Source organism: Thalia democratica, chromosome 8 (assembly GCF_965202585.1).
Source record: "Thalia democratica chromosome 8, ktThaDemo2.hap1.1, whole genome shotgun sequence".
In the NCBI taxonomy this organism is placed as follows: domain Eukaryota; kingdom Metazoa; phylum Chordata; class Thaliacea; order Salpida; family Salpidae; genus Thalia; species Thalia democratica.
The window spans coordinates 51,531,300-51,553,326 of record NC_139172.1 but is presented as its reverse complement, the minus strand read 5'-3'; the positions used below and the strand labels follow the sequence as shown (position 1 = coordinate 51,553,326).

The window sequence follows — 22,027 nt, the reverse complement described above, 5'->3', positions numbered from 1 at the left end:
AACCACTTTACATAGGTAATTAACCTCAAAATTTATTTTTTATTCTAAAATATTATTCATGAATCAGCTTTATTTCAACTTTCATAAAATGTTTTATGATGAGCAAAAGTTTAATTTTTACTACTATGCAACTATAAGAATAAAATAATTTTGTTATTTATAGTACTTCAAAAAAAATCAATGATAAAAAACAGAATCAATTAATTTCGTTAATACCTTTTTTATAAAACCAGTTTATTTATAGCTGCTATAAACAGTTTCTCAAATAAAGTATACTCAACTTAAATAATATCTAAAAAAAAAATTCAACCACTATACGCAAAATTTTTAATCACGTATATAAACTATAAAAATGTATTATAAAACGTCATCATTTTTGCTATTTTTTTTTCAACTATTTTCATGGATTATTAACTACGGTATTTACTATGGAAGTTTAAAGCTTATAAACGGTAAATAGTGGTTTTGTTAATAACTTCTTCTAATTACACAACCTTAAATTTTTACTTTAAACTTTTGATCTGAAGCTATTTTCTATTTTTTATAGAATTTATATAAGATATGTGAAGAAAACAGTTAAAAAAGCATTTATCACTTCGTTTTAAACGATTTTAATTTTAGAGTTTTAAAGGTTTATTTATATTTACACCGGGTTAAAGTTAAAAACATTAAATTATATTCGTCTAATTAAATTGTAAAAGGTTTTTTTATGATTATACTTTAAAATAAAACAAAAGCGTCATCTTGAGTTTTTTAGAAACATATACATTTAGAAAATATGAATTATTAATATAAAATTTATAAATAAATAGTAAATTTGTATGGTGGTATTCTAAATGATTTTGTAGTGCCATACTTTTTGATTTTTATTATATTCAAAATTAAACTAGAATTTTTAAACTATTCCACTGTAATTTAAGAAACCTATAATTGAAAGCCAAACTAAGTTGAAATTGTCACAAACTCAACAAGTATGACTATATTCGAGGTAGTATTAGTTAAATATTTCGAGTTAAGAGGACTAAAAAACATACAGTGTTTTTAGGGCTTAATGTATTGGCTAATATAAAAAATTCTTTCAAAAGGATGATGTATATTTTTTTAATATACCTTATATTGTTAATCAAAACAAAAACAAGATACAACTATAAGTTTGGAAAACCAATAACGGCTAAAACAACAAAAAAATGTTAATAAATACCAAATTTGACTAAATAATGGTTTAGTTAAATTTTTTCTGAATTTTCCTTTTTGACTTTTAAAAATATGATGTTTACCATGTTTATACTTAAAATAAATTGTCAAGAGTATTCTTAAATAACTGGTGAAATTTATACACAAAAGTTGAAATTGAAATTTAAGCTTATCTAATATTTAAAGATTAAGTAAAAAGTACAATATAATACAACAAGCTTTGAACCTGCATTACGAAAAACTCCTTATCTCTCCAAAAGCTATTATGACGTAATAAATGTCAGAAAGCTTTGGTTTTTGGTGTAAGATAAGCAAACAAAAATTTCCTTTTCAAAAGAAAAACAATATTTAAAACCTTTAAAAGTCTGTTTTTTACAATATTTGCTTCTTGGAATTCAACTGTTTGCTTTTAAATTTGAAAAAAAAAGATTAGTTGTTCAATATTGATAAACATAATTTTTATAGGTTATTCTAAACACATAATCATAAAAGTAATTCATTTTAAAAACTTTTATTTTCTTTAGACCAAACAATATTCGTAAAACACCAGCAGTTTAATACTTAGTTAAAGTGGTCTGTGGTGTAAAGTAAGTAAAAATGAATTTCCTAAAAAAACAAAAGTTAAAACCATAAAAGTATTTTCTTTATCAGACAAGCCTGACTTGCTTTTTAAAATTCAAGTGTTTGCTTTTTAAAACCTGAAAATCAAACTAAAAAAAAAACAGTTTTTTAAGTGTTTATAAATATATTAAGCCAAAATTTTTATATAGTATTAGTTTTTTTTTCCACTGAAATACTTTTTTGTACCTTAAACATCAACAAATTGATAAACACATATCCCTAAAATTGTTATTTTTCTATATATATTTTTTTAAACCACTTCATTATATTCTCAACAACAACCAACTTTGTATTATTCTACCTCCCAACTAGTAAAATATATGTTCTACCCAAATTACAGGTAATTATCGGCTTCCGTATTTAATCAACCATTAAATCATATATTGGTTGTTATGGTATTTCACCTTTTACATAAAGAATATAGTTTTTTTTGAGTAAAATGTGTTAAGTAAATGTGATTCAATCTGTATTACAAAAAAGTAAATTGAATTCTAATTAACTAAACGATTTTCATTGTATTTTTTTTTTAAGTAGAAACTATTTAATTTTTGTTTAGATAAATCACTTATACTCTTTTTTAAATTCTAAAACAAAAATAGTTTAACAAAGTATACATTAACTATAAATAACTTAATAAATCTATGCTTTTGATTTTAAAATTTAAAAGTTTTTTTTATTTAACTCGAAATAAAGATCTAGTTAGGTGTCACATATTTAGTTTTAGATATATAAATACATTTAAATTGTTATAGAATAGTTTTTAGCAAATTAAGACTTTAACTTTTATAATCTTCATTTATTAGGAAAAGTACTAACTTGTATTTTAAGAATTTTTTATTTACAACTTTCTATTTATAAGTATATATATATCAATTATAAGATCAAAAGCATTTTTAACAATGTTTTGGCGTCAATTAAAAGATTAAATTACACGTCATAACTTACTTACTTGTATACTTAATATATTATCCTAAAAAAAAAAAAAAACATTAGCCCTTTTAAGTGAGACATCCGAAGTTAATTTAATCTTAAAGTTAATGTAACTAAATTATATTTGATTATTTAGCAATTATTCTCTTTTTAAACTTATACAGTTAATTAAGTTAAGACTTTAAAAGATTGCTCTTTCATATTTATATTAGTTTTAAGCTCTAAGATGTTTCTGTTTACAACTGTACATATTTTTTAATTAGCTCTTTATTTGTAGTAAATATTTTTAAACTTAGTTACTTTATTTTGAATATTAGTTTCGAATAAAGAACAAACCCACTTTTACCCTATTAATTTAAAATTATAAAAATATGATTTATTATTTTCGTAATTATAAAACCATTATCAAATAATTATACTAACATAAAATTTAAGTTTAGAAGTAAAAAATAAACATAACACAATTTAAAATAAAACTTAGGAAAAAATTCACAAAGTTAAAAATCACAATCTTATTACATACCTAGAAAACGAATATCTACCTTTAAAATTATTTTTAAAAATTAGATCACAAAAGATAATCAACGAAAACTAATCAAAATTAGATGTATTTTGTTATAATTTATATAAATAATTCATCTTCTAAAATCAAAACTGAAGTTATTTTTCTAAAATTTAAGCTTGGAATGGTAAGTTACAAACAAATAAATGAATAAAATTCAAGTGTACTATAGCACAAATTTAAATTGTTTTAACCGTTAATTGAAAGGTTAAACCAGGGGTCAGCAGCCTTATGTAACTCGCGGGCCAATTTTCTTAGGAAAAATTGATAGCGGGCCGCACTATTTAGAAAAAAACCTTTGAGGGCCGCATTTACTTTAAAATGCTCTTGCAATCAATAGAAAAATACTAATTATGATCAAAAATATGATAAACTAAGTAATATTGAGCATTAATCAAGAGTATTTATTGAATTACGAGTCTAACTGTAAGATGTAATCACAAAATACATAATTTTAATTGTTTTTAAAATAAACGCTGTTAAGGATCTCGCGGACCGCAGATTTTGATTTTGAGGTTTGCATTAGGCCCGCGGGCCGCAATTTGCCGAACCCTGATTTAAACCAAGACAAAACAAAAATGATCCAAAATATTTTTTTCGATTAAAAGAATTATCCGCTTACTATTTAGTACTAAAATAAACTTTTGTTTAAATTCGTTATATTAAACTTTTAAAGTCATCAGTACGTTTCTTTTTGTATTCTTTAACAATATTATTCTTCAAAATAGCAATCAATATTCAGTTTGTTGCACCTAAACTGAAATGTCACTAATTTATTTATAACTACATCGATAAACAGTTGCTTTTTTATCTCCTGAACCAGTTACTATGTATTTATCATCTTTTGAGATATCACTGCACAAAACTGATGAGCTTTCTTTTAACTGGAATAGAATTCAAAATTGTTAAATATCTCTTGTTTTAAATATAACGACTTTTTTACCATATGAACTTAGTTTTTTAGCTGCAATAAAAGTATGTTTTTTATAAGTCTATATAACAAAACAACCTTAAAAAAAGTTTTACAAATAAAATAACTATTTGAACTTGAACACTACATAAAAACAAACTTAAGACAAAATCATTTTACTAACATCTAAAACGTGAGCACCATAAGGACTTTTCCAGCCATTAATCATATTATCTTTACCAGTTGATATAAACCAATCGTTATAATGTGAATATTTTAACGAAAGTACGCAATTTTCATGATATTTTATTTGATATTTTTCATTATTATCTTCATTGTATAGTTCTATACTACTGTTTTCCATTCTGTACAAAAATAATATTTTTTGTTTAATTAAAAGATTATAAAGCTTCTTTAATGAGATAAGTGGAGATATACAGAAACAATATTAACACTTTAAATAGTATTTTTTTTTTAATTTGTATTTTTTAAAGAGCTGTAACTAAAAGAAATAAAACTGAAAGGCTTTTAAAACCTACAAACTTAAAATTATTCACTTTATGCTATAAACTACATTTAGTTGTAAAACAGTTTGAATTTAATTCAAAATTTTTTTTGCGAAAATAAGCTAACTTGATTGTTACGTAACTATATAGCTTAAAGTAAATCGATAAAAAAAGTATTATTTAAAATACTATTTATATATTATTAAGCTTATTTTTTAACTTATTATAGCATATATGAGATTATTTCAAATTTTTATTAAAAACTACAATTTGATTCGTTACAATTTAAGTTAAAGTTGGTTACCTGCACTTATTAAGCGTTATCGCAAAAAAAAATCAAATATTTTTTTTTACAATATAGTTTAACATAAAATTAGAGCTTGACTTTGTTAATTTTATTGGCATTAGTAGGAAAACCTAAGTAAAGTCATTTTAAAATTGTACTACATAAGTATTATGTGTTTAAAAAAAAATATGTTTAAAGTCTAATATTTTCAAAGTCTAATTTATGGATTAGCATTTAGTTTATCAAGTAATATGTATTCTTAAAAACATGTTTGAAGTCTAATACTTATAAGTTTGAAATTATGAGTTAAAACTGAATTTCTTATAACATGATAAAATACAGTTATAATTTTTGAATTATACGCATACCCATTTACAAAAACTATGAATACAATTTAGTACACAGTCTAAAATATACAAACTAACTAACCCAACAGCAATCCAGTTATTTTTAGGTGAATACCCCAATGAGAAAACCTGACTATTTAAATTGATGAGGGAAGTTTGTTTGTTTTGACGAATATCCCAACATCTGACAGTGTTGTCCAATCCACCAGTGAATAATTTCATTTCACAAATGTCAATACTGGATGCTCCGTCTGTATGACCTATGAATTGCCTGTTTAAAAATATAGTATAGTGTAATGATATATATATATACTGTAAAAAGAAATATGATGTTTGTACTGCGAATTTATGTCAAAGGTATATGATCAGTTTTCTCCAGAGAATATTTATGAAATTTAAATTAGAGCTTTTTCTAACTTCCTAGACACCTTTATAACTAAAAATGATTTTTTATGGTAATGTGCACACTTTACTACTTGACAATAAAAATCACAATGAAACTATCACTAAAAAGTATAATATTTTAAAGCTGTTCAGCTCTAAAAAAATGAGTTGTCATTAGATATGAACAAACCAATGTACTTTTAAAATAGATTTACAAATTGCAGCACTATAAAAAGCTTTAAGTTAAAGTTTTCGACAAAACCTTTTTGTAACGTCACCAGCAGTTGAGTTACAAAAGAGAAACTGTAAACAGAGAGAAAAAAAAAATCTGTAAAAGTTTTTAGCTCTAATAATAAAAGAATTGTGCTACATTTGAAATTAACTACATAATGTTACTTATTCTTTATTATTATTACATAGACAATTTTCAGAGTTATATGATATATTAGACTAAAATAAAAACTATTTATTTATTTTATGCTATTCATATAGAATACTATGTTTTATATGTTAAAGTAGTTGTACAAAACACACAAGATGTATCTTTAAACTATGTCAATTTTTTTTACAATTTAATGTGAGGTATTTCTACAATTAAAAAAAAGTTTTTAAACATTACAAAAAAACTGGGAACACTGTGATAGCTGTTAATTATGAGTCATTACAGAAATAAAACAATTATATTGGTTGCAATTTAAAACATGACTGAAGTAATAAATGCAAACAATGAATGTTGTACTTTTTAAATAAAGTAAGTAGTTTTATTATGTAACAGAATGTCTATAAACATATGAAAATAGTCTTTTCAAACAATTTTTACTGTTTACACATTGAACTGTTACACATTGAACTAAAGCACATTAAAAAATGACTAACTTTATTAATTTCTGATTATGGATGTCCCACATATTAATGTTACCATCTGAACAACAACTGAAACATATTTTGGAATCCTGAGAAACTGCCAGAGCGTAACAAGCCGCTGAAGGTGATTCCAAGTTTGCCTGAAGGGAATAAAAGTATTGAAATGTTTAAATGAATATTAAAAAAATTCATTAAAAATGGTAAGTTTAAAAATTATAGTTTTTCAAACTTTTATTACATGAATAGTTTTAAAATTTTATTAAATAATAATACCACAATTTCAAATAAGTTACGATTTACTTTTAATTGGGAAACGGTTATTAAAAAATTAATCTTTAATATACATAAATAAGACATATATTTAGTAAGAATATTGTTCTATAATACAATGGAAGTTAACGTTTTATTATAAACTTTAAACGTTGTATACAAAAGATTGCATTCAAGCAGGGACGTAGTTAGCTCAAAAAAGTTACGAATCTGCAAAAATTAAAACATCTGAAATGACGCGTGATAACGTCCTAGCAATATCACAGCAATTTAAACTACTTTAACGTTATTGAATTTAATATGAAAATGTGCAGTTATGTTAATACTTCAAAAATTGAACGTTGAAGTATGGGTGATAATTGTATGCAAAGCAATTTATTTTGCTCCTTACCCCCTATAACTCTTTATGTGTTGCCAATTGTGTAAACCAATAAAAATTTCATTGAAAATAATTATAAGAAAATCACAACTTAGCTTAAAAACGTTTATATCGTTTTCAAAATCAAACATTTAACGTAGTCAATAGAAGTATCATTAAGTTATGCAAATTTTTGTAACATAAAATTGTATGATTTTGATTTTTGAAATAAAAGTTACAGCTTCCATTAGAATAAACTTTGCAATGCAGCTTTTTGACAAATTAAATCTTTAACGCGCTAAATGTATACAATATGGATGTATTTAATTCGTTTAATTTTTACGACACTAAAAATGCTAAAGAGTACATATATGATTTTTTAGGAGTGCATAACTAAGTATAAATGAATACTTAGGCTAAGAAGGCAGAATCTTTTCAAGCTAAATAAAAGCAAGTTGTTTCGCACATAGGTATACGTTTTTACAGATTTGCAGAAAAGGAGCAAGTTACGTGCCTGCATTCAAGAAACTCTGTAGTTTATCTTATTTATACTAAAAAGAAATAAACCAACAAAATCATTATAGTTTTAAAACATATCATACTTTTAGTTTAGGGGCTCCCCCACAGTTGAGATCCCACACAGATATCAAAGACGATTCACCGCCAATTAAGAGGGATTTTCCCTCATTTATAACTTTGCAACTTCTTATGTAACTTTCGTCATCAAGACAATTGATATGCATCACTGGTTTTGATATTTCATTATTTGACCCAGACTGCAAAATATCCCAGATCTGTATAAAAAAATAGCCCTTTGTTTAAATATGATAAGCAATATTGTTGTTTTTAGCTTACTTCTGTTTATGTAGAAATAAAGTAATCAACAATAAATTGGTCAAAACTATCATAGTTTGGTAACTATAAAAAGTATTTATTATTATATAAACATTTTATGTTACATACTAAACAGGAAATACGGTTCGACATTGAAAAAGGTATTTAAAAGATTTTTTTAGTTTAACCACAACCTAGTTCAACTCCTAGTAAAAACATATATTTATTGTAATTTGTAAACCACGTAATTTGATAATCAGCAGTTACTTAGACAACCGTGTAAATTAATTACGAGGGTTTAGATAATGTTTACTAACAAGACAGACGAATTATATGGTTATAAGATAAGCCTTTTTATTAATCACAATCATTAGATTAATGTTATTGTGCATAACCTAACAAACTTACAATAATTGTTTTAACAATGTTATAAGTTTAGATTAGTAGTGTAACTCTTATTTAACTACTCCTAATTACTGTTAATGAAGTCATCAAATTATTTATAAAGCTCAATTACTATTATACAGAAATCTTAGCAAAATTTAAAAGTATTAAATGGTATTTTTTAGTTTATACTACAATTAAAAATACTTTTAACAACACAAAATAAGTAATATATTTAACAATAATATAACTCTATTTGTAGAATAGTTTACAAATGTTTTTAATAATTTAATATAATAAAAATTCTTTATCAGAACAAAAATTTCCTAACTTGAATTTATAAAATATTTAAAACAAATAAAATACTAGACGTTTTTTTGAAGGTAAACAAAATTGAAATCATATTAAGTCCTGATAAAGGAAATAGAAAAACTTTTATTTTGCTAAAAGTGCATAAATTAAATGTTTTAGCTGAGACTTGCACACATAACAACATATGGCGCTTATATTTTATCATCTAATAAATCTAAGAATGGGTTACCAGTATTACAAGCGTTATAATAAATTAGTAATTAGATAGCCGTTAATAGCGATGTTTTCACAAAACAAAATCTTTTAGCCAATAATACCACGTACTAGGAGTTGATAACCGCATCACTAAGCTATTTAAGTGACTTAAACTTTTTGATGTTGTTTAGGGGTATTTGTAAAAATAAATTTTTAGAGTAATAGTTTAATCCTCAAAGCTTCAAAAATTTAAACAATTTTTTTTTCAAAACTTGTTGTACTTTTTGTGCTAAATTCTTTAACTAGTTACTTATTTTATTATTAGATTAGTTCAACAATTTTTTAATTTACTTTATTTATAAACACATCTGGTATTTTGCTTATCAACAATTACTTGATATTTATTAGTATGGCTAAAGTATTACTTAAGTGTTGTGATTATTTTCAAAAACATTAGTTAATTTTTACAGTTTTGAAATAGTTTTAAAATTTTGTAAGACTAGATTACTTTCAAATAGAAATAATTTAACAAATAAAAAATAATCATAATGCCCACTATCTTAAATCAAAACTTTATAGTGGATTAGAAAATATGAAAACCATTATGTTGTTAAATAGCAGTTGTTTTCCAGACGTTTAACAAAAGCATGTAACTATTTATAGCTTTTTATAACTCATCATCTAACAGGCAAACTGTGTAGTTGGTTGAATAGTATGAATACCATAAAAATACTAAAAAAAAGAAGTTAAAAATAGTAGAAAAAGTGTGCAAAAATGTTACATAGTTAAGCTTATAGTTTAACTTACTTTAACGCATCCTTTACCACCAGTGTACACTAGAGGTCTCTGTTGTTCATTTGAACCAATACCAACTGCGCAAACAACTTGATCATGCTTGAGTGAACACAGTTCATTTACTTTTTCAGGCATTCCATTCATATAATTCGATGGAATTCTCACTCTTTGAGGTGTTGGAGAGTTTAATGATGAATAATGGTAACTAGAAGGTTGTGATCTGTGAAAAATAAAAATATTATTAATATTCTAAAAAAAAGTAGTGATAATTTTTATAAGTGTTTGAAAATACACTAAAGGATTTATTAGCTTAGCAATTCTATGATATAACAGAAGTAAGTTAAGTAAACAATTGTTATTTCTTAAAAGAAACAGTATGTCAATTTTTCAAGTTTTAAGTAAAAGATAACAATTAGAACACGAACATCGATTAGATAAAAAATAAATTGTTAAAAAGTTATTCAACAACATACCTCATATTAGGCATTAAATTATGATCTAAAGTTGCTGACTGATTTTTATTCAAAGGTGGAGACGAATAATCGTAAGGGTTACGTAATTGTGACGTCATACTGTGATGAACTTGTGACATCATTACAGTAGAAGTAGGTAAATGTGACTTAATAGCAGATTGTGACGTCATAATAGTTTTAGAAGAATATTCTCTTTGATGAATTTGAATTGGTTGTGGTCTTTGAACAACTGGTCTGGTACTAGCTGTTTCTAAAAAAAAATAAAACATATACTTTCAGTTTAAAGACCTTGAATTTCTAGGTACTAACTGAGTCTTATTTTAATATTAAGTTTTATTAAATTGTAATAAAGAAAAACTACTTTAGATCTTTAGCAGTAGTAGCAGCAGTAGTTTGTGAGTAATTAATTAAATTTGTTTCCTTAATCGGGATAAACATATTTTCTACTTAATATTTTCATACTAAGATGTACATGTTAAGCTTTTTTTAATTAAACCTGCAGTTTTTTCTGATTTATTAATTGGAGATTCTGAAAACTTTTTATCATCTATTATATGACCGTTATTGTTGATACTTCCATCAGCAGGTTCTGTTTTTACCCTGTGGAAAAATATTGATCAGACTAATCAATTTGAACTCATTAGAAAAAATAAACGTTTTTTACAACTAACCTCAGTGTATTTATATTTTTAAAAGAAGTAACAAAATTAGGAGTAGTTGTTCCATTTTTATTATGATGACCGTTTGCATGTTGGTTCTGTTTTAATTGTTGTGTGTAAGATAAAATGGCTTATAAAAAATAGTTTAGTCTACTTCGTATTAGTTTTTTTTTAATGAATAATATTTTCCTATCTAATATCTTTAATTTTATTATATGTATGAAAATAATACTGTTATGTCTAATTTGTACATTAAATTTTAAAGTACATACACTGATTATTTTACTTGGGTTAAAATTATTTCATCACTATATAAAGCTAGTATACAGTTGCAGTGTGTGTAGAACTAATAATTCATAGAAAAGGTGTCTCTACAAACAAATTTAGTTAAAAATTTAGAAGCATAAGTTCTTTTTGAGTATATATGAGCTTATAATTTTGTTTTTTACTTGGTGGAGTAGTTTAATGTACAGTATTCTCTCGCTTATTTACGCACATTGTATCCACAGAAAAAGTGCGTAAAGACACGAGAGATTGTAAAGATACGAGAGGTATCAAACATATTTACTATAATGGCTGTTTTTTGATATTGCTTCTAGTTAAAAGCAGACTGGGACTTTCCCACTTTTAAAAATTTGTTTAATTTATTTTTAAATATGAAACAAAAAATAAAGCTGTACATTTATAAAAAAAGGAATTAAATTAACATAAAATAACAAAACTTGTAGATTAATTTTACTAATTGTAATAATAAGTAACTTTTATCTTTATTAACATGTTACTTATTTGATACTTAACATTTATATTCTATTCTACTTCTGAAATTCAGTTTATAATTCAGCATTTGTTTACAATTAAAAAATGGTGTGATGTCTGTATACAGTTGTGTTTTGTTTATTTGTATCTTAAACTCTCATTAATTCATTATGTTATCATTATTTGACACAGTAATATTTCTTTCAGAATTTTAATTTAATCTCTTGTAGTTAACGAAATTTCTGATACACTGAGGTAAACTAAATGTTTACCAATTAATCAAGAAACATAAGTTTACAAAGTCTAAAGATATAGAGAGGTGATTAGCATTTAAAAATACATTTACAATAAAAAACAATAAACAATAAACTGTATGTTACAATAAAATATACAATAAACTTAATTGTGCAAAACTAGAAAAAATATTTTTTTTGAATTTTTTATAATTCTAAAATGCGTAACTAAACGAGAGTGCGTAGCGTCACGTATGCGTAACGCCACGAGTGCGTTAAGATGCGTGAGGTTACTGTATGTTAAACTTTTTTATTGGTACAATAATAAAGTAAAAGAAAAAGTATATTTCAAAAGCATAACATGTTATTAAAACTTTTACAAAATACAGTTATCAAGCTGTACTTACTAATAAGCATTATGTTTTAAATTCGGAATACACTTGCCGCGAAATTATTAAAAAAAACTCAAATTTTTTTTTTTTAATCAAGCTTTAAAAATTAATTAGTCATTAAAGAAGCTTTAAAAAAGACTTATAATAGGGTAATACTTTGTAGCAAGTCTATTATACTATACTTATGGCTTTTTTACCAAAACTACAATGTATTTTAGATAATTTTCAAACTTAAAAATATCTTTTCAAAGTTGTATATTCTCATTAAATAAATAATTTTAATGATTTTTAAAGTAAAACTTAGAATTTAAAATTTCATCTAATTTTTTTGTACATCGTAAACAAAAAAAATGTTTAACTGTTTGTGATCGATTTTATGCGGTTTTTTTCAATGTCAACATATGGTTGTGACGTCATAATTACTGAAGGCAGGATGATGAAAGAAAAATTACACGTAGAAAAATGTACATTTAAAGCTTTTTAGTAACATTTTCACACTTATTTTTCGTTTTATTTTCAAACTGAATTCAAAAATTACTTCAAAAAAATAAAATTAATGTTTGTTTTACTTAACAGTTTTTCTATTGTGTTTAATTAGATACAATGTTAAATTATTTAAATAAAACACAGTATGAATTAGTAACTTTATTTTTTAACATAAATTTTTTAAAGCATCAACTCGAACCTCATTATCATAAGTTATAGATTTTTGATTTTTTACTATTTGCTTTAATTAAAATATCAGTTATAAAGCATTTCTACCAAGTTAGTTTGAAATATATCTAAAATTTCAACAACTGAACTGTTAAAACTAAAAAATTAAACACATGTTTACTTTAAATATGATATAATAAAACATAAATAGCATGTATTAACAAAACTATTTGTAAAAAATGTAAAAAAAAATTAAGAAGTGCTTATAAGCTTTAGTATAACAAATATTTAAAGTACTTAAATGTACATAACGTTGGTTTAATAATTTATAATACTTTACATAACATACTTCATTAGAATTTAGTTTTCTTTTCCTGCCATTTAATATTTTATTTCGGTGATGACTACTGTGATTTCCATTTAATTTTTCTGTAACATTTATAAGTAATTCTTGATTTCTGCTCTCGTTTGTTAGTGTTCCATTCTATAAGAAAATATTAAGATTTGTATATTTTTTTTGCTTCAGCTTTATTACTAAAAAGAATTTAAACTCTATTTTAATTTGTTACCATTAAAGTGGAATTCAGACTAAAAATTTAAATTTAGTAAGAAAAACTTTTAATAATATACGTCTAACTTTTGAAACGGTGTCGAATATCTTAATTTGACTAAATAATAAAAACATAAGTCACTTATTTTCAAAACAAAAGTTTATTAATTAATTTTGTTTAGCTCATCCTCAGAATAATATTGCTAAAAACTATTAATGTTATAGTGTAATTTTAGTTATATACAATTAATTTGAAACGTCTAGCTAAAAATAGTTAAGTAATAAAGTATAAAAGTCTGTTTTAAACGTTTAAATTAGAACTGAGCAGTACTAAGCTAGTTTAAAGTAATTTATGAGACAAAATTGCTAAAAAAAACATTTAAGATAGTAAAATTTTAACCCGAAACTAAGTTAAATAAAAAAAACATTATTTAATACTACAAAAACGAAAACAATAATACTATTAAACACGCTATTTTTAAAGTTTTAAATTGTAAAAATCTCTTTATTTGCAAATTTTTGGCTCGCAAGTTCTAATAAACAAAAATTCTAGAACTGAAAGATGGTAGGTGTTTCTAGCTCGGGATAGGATTTCGAACCTATTTTCCAGGTAGTTCTCGGCACAAACAGTGTTGTTGAGGAGGTGTTGATAAATAGATGGCTGTTCACCTTTAGGCTTCACGTCGTCATTAAAAATAAACCTTTTTAGCTTTATCGTGACATGCTGCTCTCGCCTGACGTTGAAACGTTAGATGTTCGACCTACTTAGTCATTTCCGCAACGACATTCAAATATGTATACTATATTATTCAAATCATAGGTAGGTGTGGCTACTTTCACAATTCCGTTAAGCAGGCGGTTGGTGTTGTACACAACACGTAGCGAAACGCCGTTAAAGATGGATTTTATAGCTAATGAAGCTTGCTTAGCTAGTCTTATTAAGTTTTCACTCCGCCTTCCTTATATGGGTGAAAACTCAACAAGACTAGCTAAGCAAGCTTTATTTGTTATAAAATATATATAAAAAGGATTAAATATTTTAGAAATTTTAAAATTGAATGAGTACATAAAGTTTTTTTATAAATGGCAATAGTTTTTTAAAACTAATTTAGCTAATATTCTGACATTATGAATTAAGATATAAGTTTGTCCTAAGCTTCAGTACAAAATCTAAATTTGGTTCCCTTAAAATAAATACATTAAACTTTGAGTAATTCTTTTTTTTAACTGAATATTTGTCTTTCTTGTGCGTCATATTTAAGTGGCTCAGGTTTTGATGTCTGAGTCCAACATTGCACAATGAACAGTATAATAGTACGATAAGAGATATCAAATGATTAATAAATGTAATTTGTACATGCAACTTTGATAAACAAATATTGCTTGGTTTCAATATACTTAAAAGTACCATAGTAAGTGATGTTAAAAAAATTGAAGCAGTAAAATAACTGTTGCCTGTTCTAAACTTTTAATTAAAATAATAGAAAAAGTTTAGTACTAACAACCAAATATCTTTCTGGAAATCTGACACAAAAAAATGCTTTAAGAAAGATCTCAAAAACAAAAAATACTATCAATTACTGTATAGAAATTTCTTATAGTGTTATTTAAAACACTTGAAAGTGCTTCGAGTAACAGATAATTGATGAAACTAGATGTTATCGGAAAAACCGCAAAATGACAGCAGACATAAAAACCGTTTTATGCAAAACCACAAGAACAAAATTGTTGCTATTTCTGAGAAAGTCTCATAAAAATTTTTAGTTCCAAATGCTTAAGTTTAATTTTTAAAAGTCAACTTTGAACGTTTGTGAATATATTTTCTAATTATTTATGTCTATACAAGTTTGTAAACCAAATGTAAATTTAATTTAAAAGCTTTATTACCTAGTGGAGTTATACAAAAAAAAAAACAATAAGCTGCTTTTTGCTTCTTTTATAAATTTTGTTTAAAAAACATTAGCAAGTATATTTTTTGATTAACATTCATTTGTAAAAAAAAGCTACGAAAAAAATTGAAACAATTAAAAAGATATAAGAAATCCGCTTAAAGTTTTTCGTGCAACGTCTCTAAAACATGAAAAAGTTTATAGAAAAAAAAAGTTTAAAATGTTTGTTTGAGAAACAAGATGTTATCGGTAAAAACCACAAAATGACAGTGATATTAAATCGTCTTACAAAAAACCACAAGAAAATTCGACATCATGGAAAAAATAATAATATTTCTTAGAAATATCGCTGTATACTCTCGTGAATAATACTACCGTAAATTTTCTCATTAATTTTTTTATACGTGACTTATTTTGTTACAAACCAATTATCGGCATCTGTTTTTAATATAGAGTTGAAGTTTTTGAGATAATAATGAGGTTTATTGTTGAATTCTACAGTAAAAAAAACTTAATTTTTTTAGAAATTTTTTAACTTATTCAGACTGATTTATACAACGCTAGAGTGAAATTATACTTTAAAATTGTTAAATAAATTATCAAAAATCCTATATTATTCATCTATATTTAAACTTTACTTTCAAAAGCTTTAGTATAATTTTTACTGTTTTGTACTTCATCTAATAACTATTTACTTTGATTTTTCTAACTATTAAAATAAAAACATTTTTTTTTAGTTAAAACTTTGCGTTTTTGTTCGTTCGTAAAACATTTAACTATTTTTAATAATTTTTCTGTAATATCTATCATTGTTATTACAATTAATTTAAATATGTTATCAACAATTTAATATTTTAAACTGAATATTTTTTTGGTGACAGTAAAGTTGTATTTATGGTTTATAAATAATACACTTAAAAGAAAATTGATTCTAAAAATTACAGTAATTTATTTTGCTAAGATATATATAAAAAAACTACTACAAAGGCAAGTTCAGTAATGCAGCATATATCTTTATAAAGTTGTAGCATTTTACACACAAAACTGCAAATTAAATAGTTAGAGAAATAAATTTTTGTTTTTTGCAATAAGTATAAACGTAATGGCATAGTTTTTGAATTTATAATTAGTAGCAACAAAATGAAATAATTTATTGATTTGTGCTTAAATACTTCATAAAATAAAATATTACATATTTACTGGATTAAATAATTGTATTCAAAATAACTTCTATATTTCTTTATACAAATATGCTATTCATTTAAGCAATGGATTATATTTGTAACTTTTTATCAAGATAAAAAACACTTAAGGAGAATAGTAGAGATGAGTTTGTTTACACTTTACCATGCCAAATTTAACATGTACTTTCCAAATTGTAAATAAAAAGTTGCAGTGTGTGAATGTTAAACCACAAAATTGCAGTGAAAACTGGCAACACTTTTTTAAACCCTAATTAAAAAAAAAACACGAAGAAACTTTAATAACATAATTTTTTTTACATTTTTTACTTGGCAGAAAATTGTTTTATACAGTTTTTTTTTTTTTTAGCTTCAACATTAATTTGGTAATAATTAACTATGAAAGTAAATTGTAATAATTGTAAAAACTACAAAACAATATCGTAGTAAACCACAAGAGTAACTTTAACATTTAACACACGTTCAACTTACTTAAGTTTTAATGTCGATTGGTATATTAATTTTTGCACAAGCCGTTTTGCATGACTTTTAATAGTTCCAAAATTACGTCATAATCTATTTATGCTAAATTTTTTAACTTCTATTTGTGTGTTTTGTTTTGTGCTTTATTTTAAACTTATTTTGAAGCTGATGAGTGCATAGGCACAAAACTCGAGTCCTCTGAGTTTTACATCTTTAAACAAACCTTTTTATATATATATATATATAATTTATTGAAATAACGATTTTAAAAATGCTGGAACATATGTTTCAAAAAGACAAATGAGATTGTCTCTAATCTTCAGCCAGTTCAAGTGGGATTAGTAGAAGGTGTTCAAGATTGAATATTAACCTTATTTTATTTATATATATACATACAACATAAACCACCTTTAGCTTAAAAGCTAAAAAATTAAATATAAATAACAAACTTGTGTTTGATTTTGTACATTTTCAGGTTTGTTGTGTACTGGCTGAAATGAACCATTTTGACCTAAGAAATAATTAAAGTCTTGGATAAAGTACTTAAATTTTACATTAGAAGTAAAATAAAAATAACAAGTTTTGTTTAGTTTTTTTAACAAATAACTTATATAAACTGTCCTACAGTTTTAATTGTAGTATTTTAAAAAATATATAAAAACTCTAATTTAAATGTACTTTATAATAAAAAAAACTTAAACTAATTTCCTATAAAACTGACCATGTTTATGATTTGATGTTATTTCTTTCTTTATTGGTTGATGACCATTAGTTTGTACATGAGGCATTTTGGGTTGAGGTAAAGCTTGTATCTGTGAACGAACATGACTACTTGGTAGTTGTTGAGGGTTACCAAGCAACTGAGGGTTACCAAGCAACTGAGGGTTGCCTAGCAACTCAGAATTGCTTATCAAATGTTGTGGATTACGAAGTAACTGCTGATGCTGTGACAAAGCAAGTTGAAGCGACTGTTGTGCTGAATTTAAGTTTAGAATTCCTAAATTCTGAGGAAGTCCTGCTAAATTTTGTTGAAATTTTGGAATTTGGGGAACTCCCGGCAGTTGATGTTGTAAACTTGCTTGTTGGCCCTAAAGTTTATTATACTTATAACTACTATTTTTATAACTTAAAGTAATGTCAAGAAATATCAGGTAAAATACTGAATCTTTTGATCTATAAAACGATAACTATTTAAATTTCAATCATTATTAATTTTGACTACTAATAGAAACTACTTAGAAATAATGGTTTAATGATGGATTAATAGAAGCGGACAAATTAACTTACCGCTAATAGCTGAGTAACATCAAAATTTTTAGCTTGTTCCAAAGCAATAGTAACATGATGTTGTTGCTGTTAGAAATAATTATTCACATAATGTAATACGTACTTTATATGTGTTATATAGACTTCACAACATAAAATTATACAAACTTTAAGTAACTTATGATTTTTAAGATGAAGACATGTACATTCAAAGTATCTCAGTTGACCAATTATTGTTTTTGTAATTAAGATATATATCTTTAGTTTTAGATGTTATCATATATACTTTTTGCAATTTATATTGAGAAAAAATGAACGAAAATGTTTTAGAAGTTGTTTTTTATTTGTGATAAACATAACGTGAAAAAATTTCAAGCTGATCAAATTACTGTTTTAACTCAATTACAACAAATATAAAGTATGTTTATTAAAACTTTAAACTTAAAAAAGAGTGTGAGTAAACACTTACATTTATCATTATGTTTTGAAAATTTTAGCAATCTGAAATAAATAGTTTTTAGTGTATAACAAATTTTTAAGTATTATACTAAAAACTTTCAACGGAATAAAAAACAAAATAAACATCAATAATTTATGAAAAAATTAGTCATTTCACACAAATCAGCTTTTACATTAATTAAAAAAATATTGATATAAAAAATAGTTACAAGTTCGTGTTTAAAAACATCATAATTAAGTTGATCACAAACAAGCCTTAAATTATTTAATTAGGTATTTAAATACGAAATTCACATAAAAAAGTCTTTTTGATTAATTGAATTCTACGGCTTTGCACTAGACACAAGTTTGTTGTTTTTGATAAACTAATAAAACATTAAATTACCATAACAATTTTTTACCTAACAACTGTTTAATTTTTTTTTAATTTTCAAAAAATAACTTTTTCTAAACTGTGTTTGAATATAGCTAATATTTAATATGTGCAAACTTAATAGTTAAGTAAAAAATGTTTTTAAAAGAAAAATAATAAAATCAAAATACTTACCTCAGGAGGTATAAAAGGTAAAAATCTTTGAATTATTCCGATCATTCTTTTTATCATTTCACTCTGTTTTGTAACAAAATTAATTATAATAAGAATGTAGACAATTTTATTATTTTACGATTATAATTTCATGACTTTTTCTCAAAATTATTGCCATAACAAGATAATATCAACCACAAGATTTAAATCAATAGCTTGTAACTGTTAACGTAGTACAAGTAAATACGAATATGTGGTTTAAAATTTTCAACAATTACTTAAATAACAAATATTTAAATAACTTACATTTTTATGGACTTCAAGATTCAGACCATATGACATTTCGTAAAACTGCAAAAAACATTATTTATAAAATAAATTAAACTATTCAAAGTTACGTAAAATTTACTTTTGATTTTCTAAAAAAAAAACACACAGAAATCTCAAATTTTATTACCATGACATATTGCTTTTGAACTTCAGTTTTATCTGCTACAAGTTTTTCATATTCGTTTTTCAACCTAAAAAAAACAATTCAGATAATAAAAAATCATAAAAAAAATATTCTTCAAGCTTATAAGGTAAAATTTATTCTACAATGTATTTATAATTTTTTAAACCTTGATTAGCTTAAGTATAATGTACTTAACAAATTGTACTTTATAAATTTAAAAACATTTATTTCATAACTGTACTAACGAATGAGATCGATTATGAAGATTTGTAATTTCTACTTTTATTTTATCACAATATTCAGAAACATTATTTTCATTTATACTCGGTTTACTAGGAAGATGAGAACTCTGTTTGAAATTTATTTATTTTAATTATAGTTCTAAAAGTGGGTATTATATTCAAAAAGTATTTTAAACAGTTACTTTTTTTAGTCTAAAACAGATAAATATGTTTTACAAAACTATCTTGTTCAAAATACTTCATTGTGTAAACTAAGTTTCATAATTACAAAATTTAAGTGATTCAGATATAACTATTTAGTATTTGATTAATATTAGAAATATATTTGTAACAAGTTAAAACTTAACAAATATATAAAACGAAAGTATTCTATTTAGAACTAAAGTACTTTGATAATACAATATTACAAAAATAAACTTACATTACACCTGTTTGTTGGTGGAAACATTCTGTAATTGTGTTTTAATGTAAACTATATCTGAAAATAAATTGATTTTATTAATAACATAGGTAATTAAAAACAAATTTTTTAAATTATTTGTGTGACTTCCACCAAAGTAAGCATATCTTAGCGGAATAGGTGAATATATCAATATATGATTTTATATTTTATTTTTCCTAATGCGGAAAATACTCAACAGCTAGATGTTAAGTTCAAAATATGTTTCTTTTAATTAAACATAGCTAACGGTGTTTGTTCAGTAGCCAGTAAGATTTGAAGTACACTTATGTGCACACTCAACATTGTACTGAATAAACTTGTTGAGTACACTTATTTGTGAACTCAACAAGTTTTGTCCAGATGTTTAACTAGATACTTCACTTAATACTTAAATTGCCTTGTACATACTTATACTTGTACTTAAAAGTTTTGCTTTTAGATAAGTTATTGGTTTTTTGAACTTTTATCTTAGTTATGATATTTGTTAGAGGTCTTAACTATAGGAACGTGTATTGTTGTAAAAATAAATTTAATTTTGTAACAAATTTTTATTCTTATAACTATCAAAAATGTTTTATTCTAGTACTAATATCTATGAAAATCAACAAGGTTAAAAACAAACTGTTTTTAAAATACAGAATTGTTTGTAAAATACAATGCAGGTAAAATTTGAAATAAAAATTAGAAAAAGTAAAAAAAATTACACACGAGTATGATAACTATTTAAAAAAAATATTAACTCAACAAAGAAAAGTATATAAAACAAATTGAACAATCTGAAGCTTTTGTAATACTTACATGAGAATTCAAACTGTAGTAATTTAAAAGAAAAAATAAATGGAAGAGCAAGTTTAAACCATAGTAAGTGTCCATATTTAATTTTTTTTGAACAGAGATTGTTTTTTGATATGTTTAAATACATTATATATAGTTAATAAGAGTACTTTTAAAGTTTTAAAAATAAGTTAAACAGTTATAAAAATGGTATATAAGAACTTCTAAAAATAAACAGGACATGAAAACAAATGAAATAAACTTGAACAAATTTAGATAAGTGCGTAAATTTTTTTAATTGAACAACCACAACAAGTTTTTATAAACTTACATCTTAGGCTAACTAATTAGCAAAAGTAAGTAGTTAAATAAGAATATTTTGAAAATAAGGTAAAAAATATTCACTTTTCAGCTAATAGAGGTTATTTGAAAAAGGCTATATAAAAATAAGTCATTCACTATATACTTTATCAAACTGATGTATATCGAATTAAGCGTGAAACATAATATTTTATGTAAACAATTTAACTTGAAGTTGAGAAAAAGTTTGACAACTCCTAAGTCTTTTTAAATGAAGCAGAACAGCTTAACAATCAGTTAAAACAACAACAATAATTTGAAAAAAATTTAAGGGGCGAAAAAAAATCTGTTCAAACAACAAAATCGTGGCTGCTATCCAATTTCATTATTACGTCACAACAGTCTTCAATCGATTAATCAGAAGCAGGGAAATTTAGCTTTTTCTTTGTTGGTTGGCGGTTTTTATTTTAAATTATTTTTCAGTCGAACAGCTATATTTAAACAGATTAAATTTAAATGAAATAGATTGATACAGTTATTCG

At 24.1% G+C, this 22,027-nt stretch overlaps 1 protein-coding gene across 2 annotated transcripts; it reads right to left on the bottom strand.

Moving 5' to 3' along the window:
* Positions 1-3,613: 3,613 nt before the first annotated feature.
* LOC145842030 (transducin-like enhancer protein 3-B) lies at positions 3,614-20,449 on the bottom strand. Of its 2 annotated transcripts, XM_082949378.1 has the most exons (18): positions 20,391-20,449; positions 19,973-20,076; positions 19,731-19,794; positions 19,580-19,624; positions 19,295-19,357; positions 18,310-18,375; positions 17,744-18,110; positions 17,472-17,533; positions 13,269-13,403; positions 10,897-10,982; positions 10,722-10,825; positions 10,226-10,475; positions 9,765-9,972; positions 7,835-8,026; positions 6,617-6,744; positions 5,439-5,627; positions 4,402-4,582; positions 3,614-4,191 (listed from the first exon to the last, which is right to left on the bottom strand). In XM_082949378.1, the coding sequence occupies exons 1-18, from the start codon at positions 20,415-20,417 to the stop codon at positions 4,081-4,083; spliced, it is 2,382 nt and encodes a 793-aa protein (XP_082805504.1). In that variant the 5' UTR covers positions 20,418-20,449; the 3' UTR covers positions 3,614-4,080. The 2 variants fall into 2 exon arrangements, with proteins under 2 accessions (XP_082805504.1, XP_082805505.1); XM_082949379.1 differs by lacking the exons at positions 19,295-19,357; positions 19,580-19,624; positions 19,731-19,794; positions 19,973-20,076; positions 20,391-20,449 and adding an exon at positions 18,758-18,778.
* Between the last annotated feature and the right edge of the window lie 1,578 nt (positions 20,450-22,027).

What these genes read in the sequence shown, in the direction of transcription:
- LOC145842030 (XM_082949378.1), bottom strand. Translation starts at nt 20,417, where the DNA reads ATGTTTCCACCAACAAACAGGTGTAAT. An exon ending in TACCTTTTATACCTCCTGAG is followed by an intron (nt 18,376 to 19,294) that starts GTAAGTATTTTG and finishes TATTTCTAACAG; the next exon opens with CAACAACATCATGTTACTAT. An exon ending in AAAAATATAAATACACTGAG is followed by an intron (nt 10,826 to 10,896) that starts GTTAGTTGTAAA and finishes ATTTTTCCACAG; the next exon opens with GGTAAAAACAGAACCTGCTG.